This window comes from Microcaecilia unicolor, chromosome 11 (assembly GCF_901765095.1).
Source record: "Microcaecilia unicolor chromosome 11, aMicUni1.1, whole genome shotgun sequence".
Taxonomy (NCBI): Eukaryota; Metazoa; Chordata; class Amphibia; order Gymnophiona; family Siphonopidae; genus Microcaecilia; species Microcaecilia unicolor.
This window is the reverse complement of record NC_044041.1, coordinates 56,739,681-56,757,903: the sequence shown is the minus strand read 5'-3', so window position 1 is coordinate 56,757,903 and position 18,223 is coordinate 56,739,681. Positions and strand designations below refer to the sequence as shown.

General features: G+C 43.0%; 1 protein-coding gene across 1 annotated transcript in view; it reads right to left on the bottom strand.

Moving 5' to 3' along the window:
* Positions 1–6,922: 6,922 nt before the first annotated feature.
* LOC115479495 (protein HIRA) overlaps positions 6,923–18,223 on the bottom strand; it is a 58,791-nt gene continuing 47,490 nt past the window's right edge. Inside the window, exons 22-26 of the mRNA XM_030217424.1 lie at positions 14,336–14,441; positions 13,305–13,427; positions 12,344–12,507; positions 10,462–10,550; positions 6,923–7,794 (exon numbers count right to left, since the gene is read on the bottom strand). Of these exons, the coding sequence (XP_030073284.1) occupies positions 7,678–7,794; positions 10,462–10,550; positions 12,344–12,507; positions 13,305–13,427; positions 14,336–14,441 (599 nt within the window). The 3' untranslated portion in view covers positions 6,923–7,677. The remainder of the gene's footprint in view (positions 7,795–10,461; positions 10,551–12,343; positions 12,508–13,304; positions 13,428–14,335; positions 14,442–18,223) is intronic.

Genomic DNA, 18,223 nt, shown 5'->3' with positions numbered 1-18,223 from the left:
GTCTTGGTGTGCTTCCAGAGCCATTGTTCCAATGCGGGCTCCTGTCTCGCCGATTCTGGACTTTTTGCAGGAAGGTGTACAAAAAGGCTTGGCCTATAATTCCCTGCGGGTGCAGGTGGCAGCGTTGGCCTCCCTTCGTGGTAAGGTGGAAGGCGTGTCTTTGGCTGCTCACCCAGATGTGGCACGGTTTCTTAGAGGGGTGCTTCGGCTCCGACCTCCAGTGCGAGCACCCTGTCCAGCTTGGAACCTGGGGCTAGTTTTGAAAACCCTGCAGGCATCTCCTTTTGAGCCGCTTCGGCGAGCATCGGAGAAAGACTTGACACTGAAGGCCGTTTTTCTGGTGGCCATTACCTCGGCGAGACGGGTGTCAGAGCTCCAGGCGCTGTCCTGTAGAGACCCATTTCTGCAATTTTCAGAGTCCGGAGTCACGGTTCGGACCGTGCCTTCCTTTATGCCTAAGGTGGTTTCAGCCTTTCACTTAAACCAGCCTATTTTCTTGCCCTCTTTTTCAGAGGAAGAGTTTCCAGAATCTTTTGGGCAGCTGCACCTTTTGGATGTGCGCAGGACTCTGCTGCAGTATCTGCAAGTTACTAACTCTTTCAGGACTTCTGATCATCTGTTTGTTTTGCTGTCCGGTTCTCGCAGAGGGTCTCCAGCGTCTAAAGCCACTATTGCCCGCTGGCTCAGAAACTATCTTTTCAGCTTATCTGCTGGCCGGCAGGGTTCCGCCTGTAGCCTTTAAGGCACATTCTACTAGAGCGATTTCTTCCTCTTGGGCTGAAACTGGAGCACTCTCTCTTCAAGAGATATGCAGTGCAGCAACATGGGCTTCTAAGCTCTCCTTTGCCCGACATTACAGGCTGGATGTGGCTGCCAGGAGGGATGCGCGTTTTGGTGCACAAGTGCTAGCGCGTGGTGTGGCTTGTTCCCACCCTTTCTAGGGATTGCTTTGTTACATCCCATACGTAATGGCTTCATCTGCTTGATGACAAGGAAGGGAAAATTAGGTTCTTACCTTGGTAATTTTATTTCCTTTAGTCATAGCAGATGAAGCCATGAGCCCTCCCTGTATGATTGTCTGTATGCTGTGAATCTGTTTTTCAGGTTCTGTTCTAATTTCCTGAAGTTCCTTCCTTTGGAGAAAGTTGGAAAACAATCTTCAGGATTCATGTTCAGTTTAAATTTAGGAGGATGTGTTCATTCCCTCCAGCATGTTTTTTTTGGAGAATGTGTTGATTCTCTCCAGGAGGCGCATGTGTTCCCCTCCAGTTCTATAAATAGGAGGATGAGTTCATTCCCTCCAGTGTGTTGGGAGGATGTGTGATTCCCTCCAGGAGGCGCGTGTGTTCCCCTCCACTTATACAATAAGGAGGATGAGTTTATTCCCTCCAGGAGGATGTGCATTCCCTCCTTTATGAGTTCATGCCCTTGTGATGGACCATCGTTCGCTGTGAGGAAAGCTCTTGTGATTCCCATTGCGGTTTGCCATACTGCTTTGGAAGCTTCAAATACTGAAGAGGCAGTGGAGCTAGCTGGCCAAGAGGGCACTGTGAAAGTTTGAGTGCTCTCTATCTCCCCTGCTGGTTGATGGACATAACCCATACGTAATGGCTTCATCTGCTATGACTAAAGGAAAGAAAATTACCAAGGTAAGAACCTAATTTTCCCATAATGCAGGCTTTACCTATCAAAGATATGAAGATACAGAATTCTCTAATCCATTAAGATACATTACCGATTACCTCTTATTTTGTAAGCTGTTGAAAGCATTTTTATTTAGGAAATCCCTAATTGTTAGCTCTCGGGCATGCTTGGAATCCTGTTTTGGTTATTAAAGAGTAGTGAAGTTCGTGTACTGTATTATTACTACATTAACCTAATACTAATTGGTATTGAACTTTTTGCAAATGTTTATTGTTAACCACATTGAGCCCAAACTTGTTTGGGATAATGCAGGATATGTCATAAATAAATAAAATAACATACTGATTACGATTTAAAGGTAATTATTACTCTAAATGATGCAAGGTTATTCTGTTCTGATGGTTTCTTTGTATATATCCGTATGCTGCACATGATGGCATGTTTCTGTAACTGAGATGAAATAAAAATGGTACCAGCAAACATTTGGCAGCAGATTGTTTCTTTTGGTGTCACTAATATGGTGGATCTTTGGGAATACAGCTTAACATTTGTAATTTTTGTATTTATTTATACACTGCCTAGACCTAAGCGGTTTACAATTTTATTACAGGTACTGGCACTGTCCCTAATGGGCTCACAATCTAAGTACATTGTTCCTGGGGCAGTGGAGGGCTAAGTGACTTTCCCAGGGTCACATGGAGCTGTAGAGGGAATTGAACCTGGTGACAGAGCCCAGTTCCCCAGGTCTGCAATCCCTTGCACTAACCATTAGGCCACTCCTCCACTCCTTCTCCTGTCTTCATTACACCTCCTTGGTTCACTCTCCCTATGGTGCATCATTCTGTAAAGACATTCATAATTTATTTTTTGCCTAGAAGATGTAACAAGCTGGGAGGTTTTTTTTCCTATTTTAATTGTGTATTCTGTAGCTTGTAACTATTATGCCCAGCAGAAACAGCAAAAGGGATATTAGGGGTGAAGGTTTTGCAGTCTGGGGAGGGGGTGGGTAAGAGGAGAGAAAATGATCTGGATAATGTTTGGAAGAGTAATAATAGACAAGCAAAACGTTTGGAGGGGGTGGGGTGGTGCAGAGTAACACTAAGAGATACTGTAGCAGAAGGGAAGAGACATATTTTGGAGATCAAAGGGCCAAGATGGGAAAGAATAGACATATTGTACCCCAAGGGTTGAGGTGTGGAATACTTGCTATGAATTTAGAGGAAGGGGAATGAGGGAGAAACATACTTTATATCATGTGGTTTAAAACTAGGCAGAAGACAATATTGGAATAATGGAAGGTTAGCATTCAGAAAGTAGAGGTTAGAATCCATGGGAAGGGAGAAGGAAAGAAAGAGGTATGAAGGAGATTAAGGGGATGGATTAAACAAAAAAAAGAGAGAGATGCTGTATTTAAGAGGAGGAGGCAAGAGACTTGCTGTGCTTTATGACTCTGGGGAACCTACACAGTTAGGGAAAAAGAGCAATGCTGTGCCCAGGTGGGTGATATCTAATTTTCACTTTAGGAAGAGATTCTCACAAGGCAGTGTAAAGCACTTACATTGTTAAATAAAAGTTATGGTTCCTTTTATCAAGTGGTGTAACTGATCAGTACGTGCAGAATACGAAAAAGACCATGGCAATTGAATGGGCTTACTTGTATTTATTTCTATGCTAATTGTTAGGGGCCTTTTGTTAAAGGTGCCCTTAGTCTTGTTAACAGTAAATAAATACTAAAATGAACAAATATCACCCTAAATACAATACATGAGGAAAATTGGGAAGAAGCAAACATAAGGCTGATAATAGTACAACCATTAAAGAGCATAAAAAATATACACATTGAAATGCACTGCAGAACAAACATGTGGAGGGGCATTTTCGAAAGGGACGTCCATGTTGCAATTTGGACGTCCTTGCAAAACGTCCAAATCCAGGGGTGGGGAAACCCATATTTTTTAAACAAGATGGACGTCCATCTTTCGTTTCGAAAATATCGCCAGGGACATCCAAATCCTTAAATTTTGCTGTCCCTAGATTTGGACATCCCTAGACATGGACGTTTCTGATTTTCGGCGATTTTCAAAACCAAAGACGTCCAAGTCAAAAATGACCAAACCAAATGCAAGCCATTTGGTCATGGGAGGAGCCAGCATTTGTAGTGCACTGGTACCCCTGATAGAGGGATAGAGTTTCCAAGATCTATGTTCAATACCCAGTAGAATAGATGGAGGCACCTGGATCCAGTAGTAATCTCCACCATAAAGGCTATATTCACAAGGATACAACACTTGATTTTAATACAAACACCTTTGTCTACCTGGTCACAGAACTGAATTCAAACAGAAGGGCAGGCTCAAACCAAGTTTTTTAAAATCTAAATTCCACCAGGTCTGGAACTACCGGATCTAGCACTTTTTTCCTCCAACATTGCATGCTGCACCTGGATCATATGCCCTTTCTCAACAGAAGGGTTATATATGCAGCCCTTATGGTTAGAAATATAGCTAGATCCAGTTGGATACAGCCCTTGTGGTGAAAATTACTGCAAGCTGAATGTGGATTCAACATTGATGGTGAAAATTACTGTAGAATCCAGGTGCATGCAGCCCTTCTAGAAAGCTTTACTGCTAGATACAGGTCTTCTGGGGGAAGTTGGTGCTGGATCCAGTTCTTTTCGTATTATGTACTACATTGTGGGATATAGCCCCTCTGGAGAAATTTATTGCTGGATCTGGGTAGATTCAGCACCTCTTTCTCTGAATTATTGCCACATTACGGTTAGATGCATCCTTTCTGGTGGTATTAGTGATGGTATGGGTAGAAATAGGGAATTAGGGCCACAGGTGAGTAAATTATCACTGGGGAACAGGGGTACAGATGCCCAGCTGAGGCAGTGCAGGTTCCATTGTGTGTGAAGTTCCTAGGGTCCCTTGGTTATTTTGCTTTTAATTGAATTCAGGACATTAATGACTAGCTGCAATATATATTTTTTTGAAAGACCACAAACGCCATGAGAAACACACCACCATCTCTGACACCAAACTTAGCATCTCCCCCTACCTCCACTAACATTTTGTTCTGATTCATTCCTTGTGTACCCCCCTCATCCAGCATCTCGTTCTTGCCTACCTCTCAACCTTCCATTTTCTTGACCAACATTTCTATCCTTCATTCCCTGCCTGTGAAACCTTCCTATCTCTCTATCTCCTTCCTCCTTGGAACTGCAGCATCTCCTTCCTTCTACCCTCCCATGATTTCACCTTCTATGTCCTTCCTCCACCCCCCCCCCCCAACCCAAATGCCCTTAACAGGCATGCCCCTCCTATCTTTCTCTTCATATGATATTCAGCATGTCTCATTCTCCTTCCTCTACATTTTAAGCACATCTTCCTTCCATGATCCCTTGGTGTGCAGCATATCTCTCCTTCCTGTCATGCAGGATGGATATTGGGCCAGTTTCAGCACCGAAATGAAAATTGGTCGGCCTCTACCATAGGCATTGTGCACCTACAGATATGCAGTATTTGTTTCATAGTGACTGTTACTCATACAGCTCCTGGACAGGTGTTTGGAACAGGTTCCTAGGCCAGCTGGAGAAGCAGAGTTTGGCACTAGCCATTTAATTTAGCCAACTAATTAAAATAATAATAAACACTTGGATTTGGTACTTACACAGAATAGCCCAGAAGTCTGGGTTTCTTCCCCTCCCCCACCCTCCACTGTGGTTAATACCAGAAGGAAAGGAAAAGCTTGGGTATATAAATCTTTACCAGAGTGGCAGGGGTGAGTAACTTCTGGCTGGATTGTCCCTGAGGGAGCTCATCAGGACATCCAGATTGCAATAGCTTGGTCTTCTTTGCTGGCCCTGTACAGCTGTTCAGCTGACTTTCAACCATGCCACATTCTCAGGCTTGATTTTCAAACACCTACAGACTGCCAATGCTCATTCAGAAAAAAAACCCAGCTAAGTGCAGAGACTCCATTATCACCAGAGTCTGCAAAGTCTAAACAGATCCTCTTGGGAGCAGAAGCATCAGAGGGCAGTAATAATGGAATAGCAGGCTCCTTCAGAGAATGATTCCATTTTAATAAATAGGTTTGATACATTAAAAGAACAAATGTGGGGGTAAATATTGATTGGGAGGGCCCACAGAAGTGCCATATTATGTGGGACCGGTGACCCAGAATCTGCCTGAGAACCTAAAATGGCCACCGTTCCCATGGTTTAAAAAAAAAAAAAGTGAACTGTAGGCAGAGTGAGAAGTTGGCGAAATTAAATGCGGTGCTGGCGGGTTAGCGATTCTTGAAATGTCTTCCCCAGAACAGCCTGAGGGGTCCAAAGACCCTGAAGATGATTTACACGCACTACACCTGCTCAAAGAGGAGTGCAAACCTCCCAGCAGGAATAATGTTTTACTGCTTCAGCAGTTACCTTGGCCAGTTAAGTGCTGAATATTATTAGCACTTAACCGGCCAAGTGCCGACTCCGCCCCCAGAACATCCTCAAAATAGCTGGTTTTGCTTTAAGCACTTACCAGTCATTTTCAGTGGCAGCAACCACTTAAGTGCCACAAAAAATGACTGGTTAGCCCTGAACAGGCAATTCAACCAGCCAGGAGCTGTTTCTGGCTGGTTCATATTACTTTGAATATCAACCCCTTAGAATTTAAAAATAATGTAAAATAAGAACCAAAGTAGTTTGATTAACCCTGCCTCCCCCTGAAGTTCGTTTATCTGAATTCCTTGCTTGACATTTTCACTGACTAATCCCCTCCTTACCTCTCTACCCTCATCTCCCCTTACGTTCCTACCCGTAACCTCCGCTCTCAAGACAAATCCCTCCTCTCAGTACCCTTCTCCACCACCGCCAACTCCAGGCTCTGCCCTTTCTGCCTCGCCTCTCCCTATGCTTGGAATAAACTTCCTGAGCCCATACGCCAAGCCCCCTCCCTGCTCATCTTCAAATCCTTGCTCAAAGCCCACCTCTTCAATGTCGCCTTCAGCACCTAACCACTACACCTCTATTCAGGAAACCTTGACTGCCCCAACTTGACATTTTGTCCTTTAGATTGTAAGCTCCTTCGAGCAGGGACTGTCCTTCTTTGTTAAACTGTACAGCGCTGCGTAACGCTAGTAGCGCTCTAGAAATGTTAAGTAGTAGCAGTAGTAATCCTTCATTTTCTTCAGAGTCATGAGCACAAAAAGCACAGCCTATAGCAGGTTCCTCCAAAGCACCAAACATGAACAAACAGACCCTGGAACTCTTCTGTATCAACGCAGTGTGTCTTTATTCTTATTTAGAAAAAAGAATGGGGAAAATGGTCTCTTTTACAAACATTTAAAAATTAAAAACTGAATGTGGACAGATTCAGTTTTGTTACAATTTAGCAAACAGCTGTCATAATTAGAGGTCAGTTGCTTCGTACATTAATGGCCCTGTAGGTGAATCCCCGATTATTGGGCAAAGAAAATCACCATTTCACAAGTTAGCAAATTCTAGTACAAAAATAGTCCGTGTGTTAGGACAGACTCCTCCTCCTTCTCCTTCACAGGTCACAGTCTGCCGGCTCTGAATATCCTTCCTAAGATCAGAGGAGTTCTGAATGTGGCTCACACATCTGATTCGGAAGCCTCATTAACAAGTAGCAGGTGTCCTGTAACGGCAGTTCAGTGCTGTACTTTTGCTGTGCTTTTCATTCACAGGACCTTAAGCCTAACCCTCCCCCAAACCTACCCCTTCGAGTCAGTCCTCGACAGCACAGTGTCATTACAAGCCTGAATGGACCTCCATGGAGGCATGTACACCACCTTCTCTGGCAACGGAGTCAGACTTTCTGCTCCTTTTTCTGCCCCTGCAGTTTCATGTAATTCCTTTAATTTTACTTCCTTGAGCTTCTATAAAACGAAAGCAAATAAGTGAACCCAGCCACGGCTCTTTGGGTCCTTCCAGCAGCCTTGTGTTGTGATAAGGCTCTCTGAGGTTACTACTGCTCAGCAGTCTCTTCTGTGACAGCCAAAGCAAAGTCAGTCAGACTACTTGTCACGCACGATGTCCAGCTGTTCCTGGTACTCAGTGAAGAGACGCTGGAAGCGCAGGTTCTGCCCAATGACAGGAAGCAGTTCTTTCAGAAGCTCTCGCTTCCGCAAGCCCTGTGCAGGCACACAAAGAACAAAATTAGGGCTACAAAGAACAGAATGGTAAAAACATTTGTTATCCTTTAAAGCTGGTCAAGTCCACAGCTGTGGCTCACAGGCACATCACAAATATACAGCTACAACATACTAGGATGCCGCATGCAATAGCTGGCAAATAATGCATGAGTTTATATCCCACAGGCAGTACCAAGCCAGAACTGGCATCTCTCATTGGATCCATTCGCTGGACTTGTAAAGGACCATTTTATAAAGCTTTTTACATGAAACATGGATCTCGGAAATCTGTGTGTAGGTATAAGAGTGTAAAACGTAGGTAAACAGAAACAAGAGTGCTTGCTTTTAAGTTCCTGCATGTAGGCATTCCCTGGAGTATAGCTTGATCAGAGCTGGGGCACATTCGTGATGTACATGTGTATTTTATTTCTATCAATCTGAAGGGACTGCAAATTGATAGAATTATTGTGGTTTGCATTTCCCCGTTTCTATTTAGAGTTTATATAACGTGTATTTTATGAAATATGCTGTGTACATGCATAGAGTACACATGCATGCTCCTTCGGTACAGGTGTAAATTTGTGTGAAAGCATGTGTGTGCTATTTGGGTTCACTGTATGAGCCTATTTTTAAAAAGGCAAGTAGGCATTTATGTTAGCTTTATAGAATAGGTGCCTTGTTGGACTCTTCACATAGGCTAATTTTAAAGCAGGGCACCTATAAGGTGCTATTTTCAAACTGGCCACACTGGGACAAAGACTATGGGGGAGATTCTATATATGGTGCCTAAAACATCAGCACGGAAATCAGTGCCGACTAACTGTATTCTATAAGTGGCACCTAGATTTAGGCACGGCATATAGAATATGCTTAGTTGATATCTCAGCACCTAAAACTATGTGCTTCCATTTACACCAATGAAGACGTGGCGTAAATCCCGGCACTCAGATTTAGGTGCACTAGGCCATATTCTATAACTACGTGTGCAAATTTCGGAACGCCCACAAAATGCCCATTTCCCCGCCTAAAACCACACCCGATTTTGCCTGCATGCGTTAGAAGTTAGGCGCACTGCATTACAGAATGTGCTTAGTGAGTTGTGTGTGTAAATTATAATCCTTGCCAGTTAGTCCTTATTAGTGCTTGTTATGAGCTGTTATCAACAGTAATTAACTTGTTAAGCCAATTAAGTTATGCATGTTGTTACAGAGTATGCTTGGATTTCGGCGCGGATCTCTAGGCGCGCAATATAGAATCCAGGGGTATATGTGCTTTTTATCTGCAGGTTTTTCACCAGCTTTCAAAGAAAAAGTAGGCATTTTCCTAACCTGATCTTCTTATACTCTGAGAATATTTTCTCTCTATGCAACTAAGTCTGTGTTCCTTTTACGTCACATCGAGGAAGGAAATTTTCAGAGTAGATGAATGCTTTCCATAAACAGCTATGAATTTCACACTGGGAGGAGTACAATAAACGTCTAAATTTTTTTTTGTACTTATTTTGATTATGGTAAAAAAATACCAAACAAGGAGCATTATACATCAGACAGGAGTCCAGTTTTAGCAAATGTATTATATACTTTATATTACAAATATCAAAGTATATCATACCACATGTTCTGTTAGTAATCAGAGAATCTTCTGATCACAGTTTTAAATCATAAAATAAAATGAAATGAATTTAGATTTTTGTTGTGAGGTTGCAAAACAGAGTAGCAACGTTGGCAGGATGGGTCAGGCTATATGAATGAAAGTTTTCCTTGATAAAGCATAGAGCAAAGCATGATTCACATTGGAGAATTATTTCCCCAAGCCGACAATGTTTCAGATAAGTGAACAAGTACTTATAAATTCCGTATCAATGAGAAAGGATACTTATAAGAGGAAAATTTAATAATTAGAGGGACAGATGAGGAGTTTGGTGGATAAAGCTTAATGGTATGAGTTTGATCCGTTGAGTTCCACGCTGAGGTCCATGTTATTATTAATAAATAGTTGCATATGAACTCCAGCTACAGTTACAAGCAGGGGCGTAGCTAGGTTGGGCCACGGGGGTGTGGGCCCCCACAGATTTAGTCCGGGCCCCCTCCACTTTTGACCCCCCCCCCCCGCTGACCCTCCCCCATCAGGACTCACAGCACATATCAGCGAAGTGAGCGAATGTGCCGGAGACCGGCGCTGAAGAAGACTAAGGCTGGCGGGGGTTGGGGACCCCTGCCAGCAAAGGTACCTTGCGGCGGCAGGGGGAGGGGGGCGGCGGGGGGGGGGGGGCTAAAATGTGCCCCCCCACCTTGGGCTCTAGACCCCCCTCCCGCAGAGGTCTGGCTACGCCCCTGGTTACAAGTTCAGGTGAGGTTATACTGGTCATCAGTAGAGAGATGCAGAAAGAAAAAGAAGAGTGTGAGGGTGGTTTCTCTTTCCTCTTCAGTGAACTTCATAACAGGGTTTCATACTGTGCAGAACTTCCTCCCCCTACTATCTCGCTTAGCTATTCCTTGTGATACAGTACATGAAGTACAGAAGCTGAGAGACAGGGGCACAGGAACCATCCAAATTGAGAGGTTCACCAACCACTGGAATACCCTGGTATTCCCTAGCAATACACAAGGCCTTACTGAAAGAGTTTTTTTTACCATGCTTAAGAGCTGGGTAAAGCCCTCTGCTTACCAGTACTCTCGATGCCCACTGACTTTCAGCAGAATGATGCACTGGACCTAACAAATCCCTGCATACCTCCCGGAGTCGGTATTCCAAACCTAAATGGGATGGAAAAGATTGTCATGTTACTGCATAAAGTGGCAACAAGGGACATGATAACAAGAGCATACCTCCACACCAGTCAAGTGTCACATTTTATGACATAATAACACAGTAAATAATGGCAAATAAAGACCAAAATGACCCATCCAGCTTGTTCATTGTGGGCAGGTTACTTCAGGCCTTCTGCTTTGGGTTGAAACCACCATTCCATGCCTGTTACCCAGTGCTTTCTCTGTTTAGGGCTCATGACTTAAGTGTGATATTTTTTTTAATCTACATATCATAGGTCATAGTGTTTCCAGAAATCAGGGAACTGCAAAAAAAAACTGAGACCAGAATAAATAAAACATGAGGAAAGATGTCATGCTGGGTTAGCAGCCCACTTTAACAAAAGCAAAAATTGTACTTCAAATAAACGTTAGTTCTGTGCAGTGCATCAGACTTTAAACTCTAAAAATATGAAAAGGAAAAAGCCTCTGAAACCCAACCTCCAGCCCAAATAGTTATCTTTAATGACACAGGTTGGAAGAAATCATGGGTTCCTTATCTTCATCAGTATAAAAAACCATTTCATTTCTTATAGTGCAAACGATGTTAAATCTTCACAGAACTGACTATGGATCCAGAAAAAGTGTGAAGAAAATAATAAACTAAATTTTAAACTTAACTTCAAACTTTCAAATGCAGGGGAATATTGCGTGTAGATAATCGGTCCAACACACCGACTGTGGCCAGAGTTTCAATATATATTAGCTGTCTCAAGGCGTGAACAAACCAGATAGTTTCAGCGCGTTCAAACTTCCTGCTCTGGAAGGTTTTTTATGTCGATGAAGATAAGGAACCCATGATTTCTTCCAGCCTGTGTCATTAAAGATAACTATTTGGGCTGGAGGTTGGGTTTCAGAGGCTTTCTCCTTTTCATATTTTTAGAGTTTATAGTTTAAAGTCTGATGCACTTCACAGAACTAAAGTTTATTTGAAGGACAAATTTTGCTTTTGCTTTTGTTAAAGAGAGAAAAACTGTTGTGTCATATTGAGATTCTCTCCTCCTTGTTGGGATATGCTGGGTTAGCAGCTACATTTAAAGAGGAATGTTAGAAGAAACATTTAAAGTGAATCACTGCCCAGTACTTTGCTGGCTGAAAGAGAAATTTTAGACTCTAGAACAGTGCTTCTCAATCCAGTCAGGTTTTCAGGATACCCACAATGAATATGCTTGAGATAGATTTGCACACCAAAGAGACAGGCATGCAAATCTCTCTCATACATACTCATTGTGGATATCTTGAAAACCTGACTCCCTGGGTGTGCCCAGAGGACTGGGTTAAGAACCCTTGTGGTAAACAGATCTCAAATTCTCTAGTGCAGAGGTTCTCAATCCAGACCTTGAGGTACACCCAGTCAGTCAGATTTTCAGGGTATCCACAATGAATATGCATGAGATTGATTTGTACGAATTGCCTTCTTAGCATGCAAATCTATCTCATGCATAATCATTATGGATATCCTGAAAACCTGACTGGCTGGGTGTGCCCCAAGGACTGGGTTGAGAAGAACTGCTCCAGAGGATTTTCAGGCACATAACTAAACATATATATTTCCTTCCAGCAGCAGAGCAGCTACTAATGAGTCCTTCACTCTGACATCACTGCAGAGAACTCTCTAGAATCAGTTCTCTTATCGTCTGAGTCTAGTAATCATTCAGGGAAGACTTTTTAGCAGACTACACCCAGTCACCTGGAAGGCCTGCTTAAGGCAGGAACATGGACTGCTGGCAGCCAGCTCTCACCTTCATTCACTAGGTAGCGTGCATAGATAAGGAGCCAGTGCCGGTATTCCTGGCTGGACTGTACCATAAGAGCTGCAGCTATCTGGTTCTCCAGGTACGCCATGGTAGTTTCCTGCTGCACTAAATGAGGTGTGGAGAATAGTCGTGTGGCTTGTCTTCCTGAACTGCTCAGTAGAAGAAAAATGAAGAAAAATAACAGTCAGGACTGCACCTTTGAGACAAATAGTCCTGTGTCTTTCCAGGAGGGCCCCAGTATGATCTGAGCCACCTGAAAGACAACTCTTAAAGCTGTCTCAAGTGTTACCAAAGTGCCTTGAGGCATTTGATAGACATATCTATTGTCCACATTTCACCCTTGAAAAAGCAGGTACAGAAAAAGAAATGGTGAAAACAGAAGCACATCAGGGACAGTTGAAAAACATTTGCCCTGTTCTTTAGGAAAACCATAGAAATTGCCACAGATCAAAATTAAAAGATTGTGGCATTGCAGTTTCAAAATGTGAAATTTGCCATCGTTCCCCGATTGCTCGGCCAAACTGGTGGATTACAATGCCAGAGGTATAACACTGGTCCTTCTTGCTATGCACTATGGTTTTATTGCTGCATTATCTTATTAAATTGTTATATGACTGTATCTTCCTTCAAATGTTTCTCATGGTAGACAAATAAATACCATAAATCAATTATGCAAAATATTGTCAATTTACAGGACCTTTCCTGCTTGGTGTCATCAAAGGAGATATTTTAGGAAAAAAGAAATAGGATCTGGGTGGGTGGGGGGGGGGGGGGGGGGGGGAAGTGAGACGAAAGACATCTGTATAACCTTCTAACATATTTATACATTACACAATTAACAGAATCATCCGTGTCATGTTTTTACTGTTCAGACAGACTTAAAACATGGCTACAGTCAGATGCTTGTTATGCAAGGCAAAAAGGTTGTTGTCCAAGCGGTGCCTACTTAGAAGTGTGTCCTTGAATTATGGCTAAAGGTCCTGAGCAGAGCATGGCATCCTGTGAGGGTAAGCAGCTTCTGTAATCTGCACACTGTGCTAAGGAGTCCTGCTTGTCAGAGATGAGATTCCTGGAAAACAAAAGCAGGAAAAGAAAAATCACTAAACTAGTCCCCCTACCTGCTTCTGAATAGTTAAGTTTCTCACTCATCTAACATGTAAGTGTGGATACTTACTAACAGGTTCTCCATGGACATTAGGATAAACAGCTGATTCTATCCTGCTTGTTTACAGAGAACCATCATTCTGCAGCTCCTCATAACCTGTCCTCTCCTATCTCTCCCTACAAGCTTCCTTGGGTACTCCACTCATTGAGTAAGTCATTCTTATTCAAGCCCTTAACTACCAACCAACTCCTGACTCTGTGCTTTCTACCTTCTGCCCATACACTTGGAATGAGAGGTCCAAAAGGGCACCCACATGCCTTTATAAAAGAAGCTCCCAGAACCAGCCCCCACATCGCACCAATGCCAATGCACACATTTACACCTGCTCTGAGGCTGGTCTAAATGTGGGCATGTATTTTACTAGTGTAATGGCATATTTTCTAAATTTCACTCTTACATCACAAATCCACCCCTGCTCTGCCCAAACTCTGTTCAAATAATGCCTACACATGGTGTATGTATACTGCTATACAATTTTATAAAAGGCCTTTATAAAATTATTCCTGTGTATCTTGGGTAGGCTGCATTTTTCAGAGAGAGGAGGAATGCGCAACAAAGTCTTTATTACCTAAGAATGTTCCCTATCTTCATTTATCTGTAATTCTTTCTGGCTCCTTTAGGAGGGATTTAGTTACAGTTCATTGACAGAAGTGAGCCTACAGTATTATGTGGTGGGATCCCACAGGAAGAGAGAAAAACTGGTCAAATAAATAAAAGGTTAGATATAATGCCAAACCAGAAAAAGCAGAGATGCAGCAGGGATGAGGGAACATGGCTGATTGTACATAGGCTCCTCATTACAGCCCACTTACCAAGTGGAAAGGGAGGGGTTGAAACAGTAGGCTTTCCCATTTGACAGGCTCAGCACAGGTATCCCTCGCTGGGTGAGTAGCGTGTGAGAAACTGTTGTTTCACTGCCTGGGGAACAGAGAAGAGTAATTCATTTCCTTCCAAAGCTCCCAATAAAGCCAGGTAGCCTCTGCAAAACACTTATACGGTCTGTTCCCTGAAGAGGACAGGTACAAATCAAAGTAGGGTATACACAAAAAGTATCACATATGAGTTTATCTTGTTGGGCAGACTGGATGGACCGTGAAGGTCTTTTTCTGCCGTCATCTACTATGTTACTATGTTTAAAAAACCCATGGAGCAGCACATCACCCAAAACCAACAGCTGCTGAACACTGGCCTATAGAAGGGTCAATACTTGCCGGTATTGGCTGAGAATAGCAGCCTACAGTCACTTAACAAAAAGATGCAGAAAATATGATTGCTGTGCAGGATTCCTTTATCCCCCCAGTGCTTCTTGAAATAAGTTATGTGTAGCTGTTAACTCTTCCACACATGATTATCCATTTTACTCCATTTTCTATGTAAGAGTTTGCTACAGATATGGGAGAAGTTATCTGGCACTCTCTAGAAGTGATTAAGCAATCCCTAAGTCTGCTCTGTTTTTCCATTATAGATATTTTATTTGGAGGAGAGGAAGAAAATGCTATAGAGAGAAAATACTCCTTTTGATAATATTTTCAAATCAGATATCTTACTACTCTCTCTCCAGAGCACTGTGTAATTTTATTTAATTTTTGTAGGAGGGAGAGTTAAGAAAAAAATTGGTTTTATCTGCTAAATTTCTTTCCTTGAGTACAACTAGACCACCCAGAACACATGGGTTATGCCTATCTTCCAGCAGATAAAAGCAGAGATATAAAAGCTAAGAGCATCATGCAGCAGAACAATCCAGTATTCCAGTAACAAAGCAGATAGAGAATCCAAACACTCCCTCTACCACCTTAGCAGAAGGAGGGGACCCAGAATAACTGCAGTAATTCAACCCCGATTCCTGAGAAGAACCCACAGATGCTCCAGATCTTTTCTTTGATGCAAGCCAAACTTAGAATAGCAATGTCAAGGAGGAAGGAAATCAGATAAGGGAGGGCCTCTGGACTGCTCTGGTTGGAGTCAAGAAAAGAAAATTAGCAGGAAAAATACAAAATTTTCCTTCCTTTTCGTCCCCCAGAACAATCCAGAATACATGGAATTTAACAAAGCAATCTTCAATGTGGATGGGAAGATGATCCTGCTGTCAAAACAGCGGACCTAAAAGCAATCTCTTCCCTTGTACCAACATTTCCTCGATAGTGCTTGGAAAAAGAGTGAAGAGAGGACCATGTAGTGGCTCTGCAAATATCCACCAGCAAAACAGCTACAATGCTGCCCAAGATATCACCGGAAGGAATGCACCTGGAACCTGACTGATGGATATGGCCTCTTAAGAAGATAAACCGAAGCAATCATCTCCTTCAGCCAATGTGCAATGGTTGCTTTGATAAATGCTTCTTCTCTCTTGATGTCAACAACCACTACCAATAAGTGGTCAGACCTAAGAAATTCAGCAGTCAGCTTCAGATAGTGTAATACCACTCTTTGGATGTCCAAGGGCTCATTTTCAAAGCACTTAGCCTTACAAAGTTCCATAGATTACAATGTAACTTTGTAAGTCTAAGTGCTTTGAAAATATGCCTCTCTGTGTCTCAAAATGTGGCACAATCTAATTAACATATAAGTAAAAGCCATCTTAGGAAGGAAGGAGTGAACCATCCAAATATAGACCCCTTGCTTAGAAAAATGCAAAAAAGGCGTCCCCGCAAGATAATGCTTGCAGCTCCAAAATCCTTTTGATAGAACAAACATCCACCAAGAAAGGTGACAATTGTTATTTGAACCCATTACTTCGCACCAACTAAATATCTCAGAAACCTCGGGCAGGCCTCTGGAATAGTGGGAAAGACTAACTGAAACTTTCAGGTGAGATCTAATTTCTCCTTCCATTACGTAGCTTCCCACTATTCCAGAACCTGTGGGATGTTCAAAAGCAATCCCTAGAGTGGGTAGGATCCTGACGCCACTGCCTTGAGGACCGAAGCCCCAAAACTGGCTTCCGAGTGCACCACAACGTCCACCCTGTAGTGCTTGAAAAAGGTATGCAGTGTCTACCATGTTGCCACCTTTAAAATATCCGCCAGAGAAAGTAAGGTAGTCTCCGCCCAGGATGTCGATGTACGCCTCATAGAATGAGCTCATAAGGCTGAGGAGCCTGCTTCCCTGCAAGCTGTGGTGCCAGCCAGCCAGTGGCCAGTTGTGTGCTCCTTATTTATTCTCTAGCTTTTGCTAAATTCTCTTTAACATTTTTAGTTGGAGTTTCATGATCATATGTTTTTATAATTTTATTGTGAACTGCTTTAATTGTATGTAAGGCGGTACAGTAAATCATAATAAACTAAACTAGGGTAGTCTCCACACAGGATGTTGCTGTACGTCTCGGAGAATGAGCTTGCAAGGCCTGAGGAGCCTGCTTCCCCGCAAGCAAATAAGCTGATGCAATAGTCTCCTTCAGCCATCTAGCAATTGTGGGTTTGGATGCCATAAGGTCAAGCCTCTGTTTACCAAAAAGAACTGTCTGTCCAATCTGTGAAACTCATTCATGACTTCCAGATATCTAATGAGAACTCTATGCACAACAAGAAGCTTCAAGGAAGAATACTGAGCCTCTTTGTTCTCTCTGTGAAAGGATGGAAGCTCCACAGATTGGTTGAGATGAAATGCTGATACCAATTTTGGAAAAAAAGAAGGAAGGAACCATGCACCATGCCTCCAAAAAGTGAAGATAGGCATCCCAAAGAGAGAGAGAGAGCCTGAAGCTCCAAAATCCTATGTGCTGACACAACTGAAACCAATAATGTGGTCTTTAGTGTAAGATCATTCAAGGAAGACTTCTAGAGTGGCTTAAAAGGAGTCTTCTGAAGAGTCTGAAGGACTAAATTAAGGTTCATTCTTGACACGACGTATGAAAGGGAGGTCGCAAGCGGCTCCCTTCCCACAACAATCGAATGATATCTGGGTGAGCCGCAAGAGACATCTTCTGTAGTCTGCCCCTGAACTGGCCAAAGCCACAACATGAACTTTTAGAGGACCTAATGATATCCGGGTGAGCCGCAAGAGACATCTTCTGTAGTCTGCCCCTGAACTGGCCAAAGCCACAACATGAACTTTTAGAGGACCTAATGATATCCGGGTGAGCCGCAAGAGACATCTTCTGTAGTCTGCCCCTGAACAGGCCAAAGCCACAACATGAACTTTTAGAGGACCTAATGTCAATCCTTTCTGAAGACCTGCCTGGAGAAATGTTAGGATGTGCATGTTCTGAGCAGAAAGGGAGAAAGTCCATGCTCAGAACACCAGCCCTCAAATGTGCTCCTTCTCATATGCCATGGATGTAGAGCATTTCCGAGCCTGAAACAAGGTAGCAATGACCGAATCATAACAACATTTTAATTTCAACCGAGCCCTTTCAATGGCCATGCTGTAAAATCAAAGCAGCATGGATACTCCATAAGCACTGGACCTTGCTTCAGTAGGCCATGAACCTGCGAAGATGGAGAGGACCTTTGGAGTATCTGTCCTGTCCCTGTTCAGCCTGGGGAACTGGAACAATGGCCCAGAGCACCATCAAGGAATCTACAGTGGCCTAAACTTCAACAGTCTTGGTTCCCTTTCAACAAGGAGACTGCAAGAAGAGAACAGCGACCAGGTGAGAGAACTCCAACTTGTAATCTTCTGTAAGAATATCCAGAACCCAGAGAGGAAGTGACGTCACGAGACTACATGGATAGTTGAGTCCCTAGCTCCGCGCTTCCCTG